Source organism: Sinocyclocheilus grahami, unplaced genomic scaffold, assembly GCF_001515645.1.
Source record: "Sinocyclocheilus grahami isolate Dianchi unplaced genomic scaffold, SAMN03320097.WGS_v1.1 scaffold233.1, whole genome shotgun sequence".
NCBI lineage: Eukaryota > Metazoa > Chordata > Actinopteri > Cypriniformes > Cyprinidae > Sinocyclocheilus > Sinocyclocheilus grahami.
The window spans coordinates 1,168,320-1,178,663 of record NW_015505412.1 but is presented as its reverse complement, the minus strand read 5'-3'; the positions used below and the strand labels follow the sequence as shown (position 1 = coordinate 1,178,663).

The window sequence follows — 10,344 nt, the reverse complement described above, 5'->3', positions numbered from 1 at the left end:
GTTATGCCCTAATTATTGTGGGGCAAATTAATTTTAAATTTAATTTAATAACAAAAGTAACTTCATAATAATAAGCCCAATAAAAATAAGAATGTAACAGGCCTACATTAATTGGAAATGCCAAATCCTCTTAATATTCCCAATAATTTATGTTTTTGACAATATCTCTGGCTATTGTCAATAAGATCATCGTCTTTCGACACAACCAAGGTGAGGTTATCGCGGGGCAGACAGCATTTTGCCTGTTACGTCGTTTGGGCTGCCTTGTTGAGCGCGGGGACACTGAGAACATTATATTTCACACACTTTAAGCTCTTTCATTTTTCAAATGAATGCTAATATGATTAATCTAACGAATCGTTCAGTTTGTAATGCGTACCGAACCGAAAGCCTCATACCGAACGGTTCAATATGAATACGCATATCGTTACACCCCTAATTTCCACACATCACACTGCAAATAATAGTGTGAAAACGATTACTAAAAGCTGTTAAGTAGCACCGTAGTACAACAGTGAGAAGCCAGTGAGAATCAAAGCCACTGCCAAAAAAACACCCATCAGATAAACATCGTCAAGCTCTACATAGCGCACTCAGAAACACATTTAACATTACGTAAAGCAGCTCTATTCCCACAGACACACTGATCTGTGGCTACATTAATCATTAAAGCAACAACTGTCACATGATACGACTTATCTGTGCTTTAAATAATGATCCTCCGTGTGCGGCACTGCACAGACAGTGGCTGGCCATGAAAGCTTTCATCACAGTGATGAAATGTTCTTCGGTTGTACTGTGGCAGCAGGGCCAGACAGAGCTTTAATCATTCATTTACTTCACCCTGGAAATACATATCATATTTACTCCTTAAAAGCAGCTATCGATGTTCGTCTCGCATGTCGCTGCAGCAGTTCTTAAATTCAGGGCCACGCAAATATGTTTAGAGGTCACTTTCAAATGTCAAACTGCATTATCACTGAAGGCGCACACAGACCTGTCTCTGGTTATAATTACGCGGAGAGTTTGAGAGCGCATAGGGGTAAAATAGCCCCGATAATGTCCTCAGCATATCTCTGTTTGAAGCTAAAGATATTCCATTTCACAATGACTTCGAAGGGAGAATTTATTTTTATATGAAGTAACCTATAGAGTGTGACTGAATCTGACTTGCGCTTTTCCAACAATACACATGCATCATTCACAGCAACCCGAGCTGTATTATGCTTAGCAGTAATGGTCGGTTGCTGGTTGATATGGGAGCGGTTAAAAATTGTCCCAACGGTCCTCATTATTGCCATTGTTTGGAGCCATAAGGCATAGCAGCCCAGAACAGTGTCCCAAGCTAGCTGGAGCTCATTGTACAACATTTCAGGAGACATATTTTCATAACTTACACATACTTTTCATTCAATTCTGCTGGTCTTTCTCCCACTATCACTCACTTGCTGTTCCAGGAGATTGACTGGCACCTCTTAAAAAGGTTAAGCAGTGCTTTTGAGTTTCAGGGGGATAATGCAAGCTGATTGCTGAACACACTTACCACAAAGCCATTCGATTGCAGAAAATGAATCCTAACACTACAGGTTCAAGGCAGACATGTGGTTGGAGGCCAGATTTATTTAATCCATATTTTTTAAAAATGTGCTTAAATGTCTGCACAAAATGCCACAGAAGAAAAATACAGCAACACTGACTCACCGTTTCTTTTGAATTTTTACTATTTTCAACATTTTTTGCCTTAGCTAGTTCATTTTAAATGGTCCTGCGGTTTGACAAATTGCTTATTAAAAGTACAAAATGTTCCATGTAGTTTTTAAAAAAATAAACTCATAAAAGCTTTGAATTAGCATTAAAAGAATTAACATAGCACTTCACATGTCACACCTAAGGTTATCTCAACTTCCCAAATGCATTTCAAATTCGAACCATTTGCATCATCATTCACAGAAACTATAGGAAAAAAAAGGTCAGATGAAGTGCACTATCCTCTTAAAGTCACAATGTTACAGAAATAGTGACAAATATTTTCTTCTGTATTGCCATGTACATCCAAGTTAAACTGATTTCTGAAAAAGAAAAAAACGCAGGGTGGGCACTCCAATCCATCGGTTGTTGATTTGATGGAGGCAGATCTGAATGCGAGCGAGCTTTCAGTCAATTAAGAAAGAGGTGGAGTTTAAGCAGACAAAATGATTAGATAGTGGACAACATTTTGAATTATGACATTTTGATTGAAAATTACAATCTAAAAAAAAAAACATGCATGGATACATTTAAACTTTTCAGAGCACTGAAAGCAGATCACATCAACCCAAATAGCTCATTTCTCACAGTGACACCACATTTCAAAACAAAAATGTCCTCCTTTTGCTTGTCTTTAGTCATAATCCATATGATGCAGCCAGCTGGTTGTTTGACTTGGTATAACTGTCACATAGTGTAACACTCTCGTAAGGATATGGATATACGAGACCTAAGCCTTACAGCCTTGCACGGCCTATGCTCATTTTTTATTCTCTAACTTTGTATGGTCTAAATTCATCACTGTCCTCTAATCTAAATGTGGTGTACACTTGTGAAGAGGGTGTTTGCTGCCAGCACTGCGCCGCTGGGAAAAAACGGCAGACGGCTCTCCAGAGTCTCTTTACTCTCATATCTGACCACTAGAACCAATTATCTCCAAAACGTCCAAGTCTGAGGACCAAGCCATTTCTTAAATGCACTGGTGGTCTTAGATTCAGACTCACTCAATGTTACAGATGTAGAAAACATTGAGCAAATCACAACAGTGGACTATTTTACCACATGTCCATAAAGCTAGATCATCAAATGATCACTGGTTTACCAGATCAATATGGCTGCAATCTTGCACCTGCAAAAGCTGACTGAAATTTCATATTTCATAACTTCACAACATCTGATATGTAAACAGAAGCAAACTACTGTGTAAGACGTTTGAGTTTGGGCATTTTAAATAAAATAACATTCATAGAGTAAACAATAACAAAATTGGTTTAAATAATGAAGAGAGCAAAAGCTGAACCATGCTGTATGTTTAAACCATCATAATCATAGCTGAAAGTGGCATAAGATGAAAAGCACAACTAGTTTTAATAGGATGGAGTACTGGTATAGAACAATCGAGAGAGAACACCCATTAAAATGAACATCATTTCACTAACAGTGAAACTGGACTCTATTCTATGGAGCGGCATGCTGACTCTTAATACTTTTTAAATTGATTTTCATATAGAACTCCCGCGGGGGGCAATTCCATTTCCATACGAGCTTGTGTGGCACTCTATTCACTCAATTAATCGCATAATACGATCAATTTCTGCACCAAGAGAAGTCACACACCAGCGTGTTCTTATAAGAACAGCTTAGTGTTTTAGCCTTTTTATAGCATGCTCCAAGCTCTGTTACATAGTATAAAAATACAGAAAACATGGCTGGAAGAATGTAAAGAGAAATGGCAGCATTTTAGATATGTCATCCCCTGGACCACAAGAGGGCTAACAGCAACACTGTAATTTACAAGTTTGCCAGAGCTGGTGATATACAATACTGCAGAACCCTGTAATTGTCTTTGAGAGTGCATGCAAAGAAAAGATGATTCCTATAACCTGAATGATAAGCAGGAATATCTTAAGAATCCCCAATAGTCATTCTGTTATTGACAGTGCAAAAATATGAAAAGATCTATTAAAGTATATACAGGCCTTCCTATAAGTTGTTCAGATGACTAAATGCACTAAATGTTTCAATGTATTCTAAATGGACAACAAAAACTGTACAAATAAAGTAAAATAAAATAAAGAGTTGGTATGTTTTCTAAGGCAGGTTAAAGTTAGGGTTAAACTGGCAAAGTTAACTGTAGAAATGCTTTGGAACAATATTTATTGTAAAAAGTGCAATATAAATTCATTTAAAATGTTTCTCTTTAATTTTATACATCTAACATTACTTTAGTGGACAGGAAAAAGATGCACCTAATATACATTTAATTTATCATTTCCAGATAATGTCTATAAAACACAGTGAGTCAATATAAATCTACATGAAAATATAGTGCTAGAAATTATTTTTTACAATTTATTATTTTTTACACATTAAAATATCATAAGTTTGCAGTCAATAAGAATTTTAACGTTTTGAATTTTAATGTGTTGGGAGAAATCTCTCTTATGCTTACAAAGGATGGATAAATGTACCGTAAAAACAAGAATAATGTATAATTTTAAATAACTGTTTTCTATTTTAATATGATGTATTTTATTCCTGTGATGGCAAAGCTAAAATAATTTCCAGCAGCCATTACTCCAGTATTTAGTGTCACATGACATCATTCTAATATGCTGATCTGGTGCTCGAAAAACTTTTTTTTTTCTTATCACTATTGCAATAGTTGTAATTCTAACTATTTTGGGGGCAAACTAATTTTTTCAGGATTCTTTGGTGAATAGAAAGTTCAATAACAAAAAATAACCTTTGAAATTCATAGTATGATTTGAGACATTAGCCATGAGAGCCTGAACAGCTGTTAATATTTTGAAGCAGTGAACACTGTCACACTTACTTAAAGGGGTCATATGATGCGATTTCAAGTTTTCCTTTCTCTTTGGAGTGTTATAAGCTGATTGTGCATAGATAAGATCCCTGAAGTTGCAAAGACTAAAGTCTCAAAACCAAAGAGATATTCTTTATCAAAGTTAAGACTGCCACGCCCCCCTAAAATGGCTCATTCTAACGCGACCCCACATATCTACCTCACTATGTGGAAATATTTGCGTAATGCTGCCCAAATGTTCACGCAAAGAAAGAAGGCGTGGTTTCAGTAACCGCAGTTAGTGTTGAAGCAGCATGTCAGGGAGATGCTGTGTGTTTCTAGGCGAAAGCAAAAGCACTTTATTTGGCCTTCCGAAAGTAGATGGCGGGGCATAGAGGATCTACAATAATGTACAGTATTTGAAAAATAATGTGTTTTTTGAACATTAAAGCATGTCAACATATTCTGTTACACCAAATACACAAAATAATGATCTTTAAAAAAGCATCATATGACCCCTTTAAGAAAAGGTAACATTAAATTGCTGACAACTCAAATGCACAATGATTCAGTACAGCTAAATCATTGAAAGGCTCCTTTTTACTTCCATTGACTTTGATTGTGTTTGTATTTATCTAATGTTATTTTCTATCCCTTATATTACCTTTCACAGAATGCTATCTGCATTTTTAAACTTTCATTAAGACATTATTTAGCATGTTGTTTTAGAATGTATGCATTTAGTATGCATTCTGTTTTCCTAATGGAGGAGGCCATGCTGAATTCCGGTTTTACTATCAGCAAGTACATTTGGTCCCCATGTAGGCAAATCCTGACCCACAAACACACACGCTTTCATTTCACTCATTTACAACCACATCCAACAGAAATGCCCTCAGAGAGGATGTTAGTGTTCTAATCAAACCACTACACATTCAATTTCACACACACATACGGAGTACAATTCCAGGGCATAAATCTATTAATGCTCCACTGTTAGCATTCATTGGGATATTTGGAGGAGCCCCTTCATTATAGCACTTAACACCTCGAAGGACTATGTCCACTGAGACCAGCACTGCACACAATTTATCACCGGGAGCTTCAATGAAGCTAGATACACACACACACACACACACACACACACACACACACAGCTATAAGCCAACCTACAATAACACAGACCTGAGAGCCAAGAGCTAGAGTACTAATGGATATCAGCACAGCAAATTGCTCTCCCTCTCTGAAGACAATCCAACAATCCTGCAACAAAAAAAGCAAGTCAAAAGACAGTACAGCCTTTTTTGAGACTATCAGCTATAAAAACAAAAAATTCCCAGGCCACGCCGACTTTAGCAACAGCCCTGGAGGTGCACCATCCAAGCGGCAGGTGTTGTGCCGTGATGAAATTCATGAGAGAACACCAAGCTAAATTACAGTTTAACTGACATCACACGCGCATTCTAACAAGCCTATATCATCAAGAGATTTCACTGATGATAAACTGATGAACAAGCCAAGGTTCACTGCAACTGTCAGTCACAAAAGAACTTCCTAAGACAACAAGAGAGGCACTAATTAACAAAGTCTTCTCAGTGGGATGTGGTTATGCTAGAAGAGTGACATCATAATGTGACTGCTTGTGAGGTACTTGGCTCAAATTAAAAGCAGTCGTCATGCAGATTCTTGATGTATTCTAAATAAAATTCTTAATACATAATGTATATGTATATCCGACACAACCTTGCTCGGGGCAAAAATTGTTCATTACATTAAAACTAGCAGTGGGGATTTTAATTAACATCAGTAATTTGAATCTTTTGACCAAAAAAGATTCATTCAGTGAACCTTTCTGCAGGTTGGTGGAGACAAGTTAAGTGTCTTTTGTATCATCAATGAGTCATTAAATCATTCAAGGGTTGTTCACAATGACAGCGATTGGCAGTGACAGCAATCGGAGGTTATTAATTTTCAAAAAGAGAGCATGAGTCAATTTATGCAAAAGAGCAGCAACAGATCCGGCAACTAATGTTAGGATCCCAGCAAGTGATCCAGCACCTGATACAGGGACAAATGGGAACAGCTACTACCAACAGTACAGTGTGAAAATCTGTGACTTTCAGTGATTTAATCATTGCCAACGTAAAAGGGACTTTGTTAATAGTTGTTCTTGAGTGAATCAAGTCTTATTATCCTTGCATCAATCTACATAAAAAAGACAACGTAATAATAGTCCTGAGTTTCAATTATATATTGTCATAGGCCATTTTTACAGCGTTCTTAATTCTACAACACAAGACAAACTGAAGAAACAATATGCCTTGAGTCTGTCAGCAAATATTCAAGTAAGATTATTAGTTCATTCATTGCACTCAAGAACAATGTATCCCAGTTCATTCATGAACGAGATGTTCCTTCAAGTCCAACTGCTATCTGCAAGACATGCTAGTTTAGGGTGACCATACGTGCCATTTTCCCAGGACGCGTCCTGGCCAGGATTTCTATATTGCCTAAAATATCTAGGTTTTGGCTTTGTTTGCGTGTGCAGACCGATCGGTGTATGACATCAAAGTACCATACAGTCGCTTATGCTTTCGAAACGCTCTCGATGTACTTTGATGTCAAACACTGATCGGCCTGCTTTTAAGTCGAACACACCTAATATGTACGCATAATTGCATCGCTTTGACCGTAGATCCCACCTTCTCACACGCCATGATTGGTCCATTATGTACAATGCTTGCATGTTATTGGTCAAACTACTTTTCGATCATTACCTTCAGCAAGCGTGAAAACAGCAAAACAAAGCCAAAACAAATCCTGGCCAGGACGCGTCCTGGGAAAATGGCACGTATGGTCACCCTATGCTAGTCCATAGGATGCACTAAAATGCTATTTGCTTGTTCTGTAGACAGTTTAAGGAAGGTAAGCAGTTAAGCTCTTCAAATGGGATTTGGGAAAGATTTGTTAACGAACCACCACTTTTAACATAAAAAATCAATGGATTTCAGTTTTGTATCATTTTGGTCATATATTTAACATGTATGCTTTTCATTTGAATCACTTTAACTTGCATTTGTTCAAGTTCCTTCATACATGGTGCTTTGGTATTGTAGAATTTATTTATTACATTTTTTCCTGCTTGTAAACAGTAGTTGGCATGTGCTCAACCCCCCCCTTTGAAGGCCGCAAGTGTGTTCATTTTAGGTTATGTTGGACCTGCATTCCAATATCCCTCCAAAATATCAATAAATAAATAAATACAAAAAAAATAAACAAAATAAAATCAATCGATCAAAACACACACTTCAGTCATACTGGGATCACAATTCAAGACACTTTATGACCATTTCACCTCTTATTGTGAAAACTGCAGTGGCTGATACCAAGTGCCATATGAAAATGCACTCATAAATTGTGATTTTGTAGGGGCAGCGTGGAATTTACAGTAGTTGCATTGTTTATCGGTAGACTGGCATGTCAGCTAGCCTCGCTCTGATTCAAACCTGCATTGTGTAATCAAAAGCGAGGTCTCAGAAGTTGGATGAAGACTAGCCGTCATTTAGATCCAAGGAACGCTCTGCCATCCAACGATTTCCCACTAGGTTCATTCCATTTCTGTCTTGGCACACATCGATAGTGCTTGTTGATGGTGGTCGCGCTTTCTAAATGGGTTAATATGTAGCGCTCTACCCCCACCTGCCGTCGCGTGGGAAGTACCAGCCTCTAAAATACATACACGCATCACAAGACTTTGGCAGCTGATGTTCAAGTTCAAAGGCGCGCTTGAGTCACCGGAGCCGTGTTTTAAACTACATACATCCACTGATGTGTGTTTATGATTGACATCTGCACAAATCCCCCATAAACGCAACCTTTATTTTGGTTGGCTTAAGAAAATAACTGCTTCATGTACAATAAATGAATATATATATATATATATATATATATATATATATATATATATATATATATATATATATATATATTTTTAATTAAATGATTAATATTAATAAATAAATAAGCTTAAAAGGTATCTCTGTGTGTATCCTATATCCCATGTACATATATCCTATCTATATTCTAGAAATACAAACAAAACCTGTCCTTTTTTACTTTTCCCCCACGTAAATTGCGATACAAAGCTTCGCAATTATTTGCACTTTGATACAAACGCTTGTACATGTAAATGCAAAAAAAAAAGTTTTGCCTGAAATTACGATTCGATCGAATGCAATCCATATCTTAATCTAGCAAACGCTACATCTCCTCCAGACCACCCCGAGAACCGTCTGCGAGAATTCTCACGAGTCTACGAGAACAAGTGCAAACAGAGAGGCTTTGCGCTGTTAATCAAAGGTAAGCTTAATCTATCAAAAGAAATGTTTTCTCCAAAGGGACGTGCCCAAACTGCAAAGCAGCACACAACAAATCCGCCCCACTCCTCGTACGTCCCCCTCATTCAGATAGACCCCTTCAGTGCAATGCTGGCTTAGAGCAAGTCTATTTTCTCACACTTCTCACAATCACGCGTCCATACCTTGACTGCCACCGACGAGCAATCCGAGGAAACAGAGGACGGTCCGGATCATTTTGAGCAGGTCCTGATGGACAGCGGCCAGTGCTCGAAGTGAGTTGAACGGACGCTGGACGCTGGTTCTTCCTCTCCGCGCGTGTCAGTCGCTGGCGCGCACGAGCTCGCTACTCACTCACTGGCTCACTGTCTGCCACAGACGAGATCTGTCGAGGAGCTGGAAGCAGCTGCCTCAATGCAGCACTCTTTCAAATGCGCTCAACCAGCCCAACCTACCAGCAGCAGTGCATCGCGGCAGGTAGAAACCAATGGCATCATCAGTTCAGTCATAGGTATCGATTATTGAGCAGCTGCAGGAACAGTGGGGTCCTGAAGTAGGATATGGAAACCACAAAAAAAAAATCAGTATTTTTTTTACCAGTTCAACTTGATATGAATACTTTTTTTGTGATTTTAAAAAATGTACAACAAGGAAAAGTAAGGATTTCAAATGTCGTTACACTTTATTTTAAGGTGTCCATGTTATGTATTTAAGTCATATTAACTACATACACTCTTAAAAATAATAAAATTTACAGCGATGCCATAGAAGAACCAGTTTTGGTTCCCCAAAGAACCTTTCTGTGAACAGTTCTTAAAAGAACCAGTTTCTCAGTGTGAAGAATATTTTAATAATCTAAAGAACCCTTTTCCACTGTAAAGAACCTTTTGTGGAATTAAAAGGTTCCATGGATGGTAAAGGTTCTTTGTGGAACCATTGATGCCAATAAAGAACCCTTATTTTTAAGAGTGTAATATTTAGGTTTAGGATTAGGGATACTTTAATGTAATTATGCATAACTTGTTGTTATTATTATAGTAAGACCATATAACGTGTAACAAGGACACTGTAAAATAGTTCTAGATATTTAAATATATATATTTTTAAATATTTAGCAAATAAGGACACTTGTGACATTGCATGCGAACGCCTTTGGACAAAAAGTAATTTGTTTTTTGCTTCTAATAAAGTTCATGGTGATATTTAGGTTATTCCCAAATCATTTTGCATTTTTATTCAAATATATCTCTATCTATCTATCTATCTATCTATCTATCTATCTATCTATCTATCTATCTATCTATCTATCCATCCGTCTATCCGTCTATCTAGCCATCTATCTATCTATCTATCTATCTATCTATCTATCTATCTATCTATCTATCTATCTATCTATCTATCAGTCTATCAGTCTATCTTTTTTCACTGTTTTGGTCA

General features: G+C 37.3%; 1 protein-coding gene across 1 annotated transcript in view; it reads right to left on the bottom strand.

Annotated features, from left to right (window-relative positions):
• ncam2 (neural cell adhesion molecule 2) overlaps positions 1-9,322 on the bottom strand; it is a 210,840-nt gene extending 201,518 nt beyond the window's left edge. Inside the window, exon 1 of the mRNA XM_016288692.1 lies at positions 9,093-9,322. Within this exon, the coding sequence (XP_016144178.1) occupies positions 9,093-9,144 (52 nt within the window). The 5' untranslated portion in view covers positions 9,145-9,322. The remainder of the gene's footprint in view (positions 1-9,092) is intronic.
• Between the last annotated feature and the right edge of the window lie 1,022 nt (positions 9,323-10,344).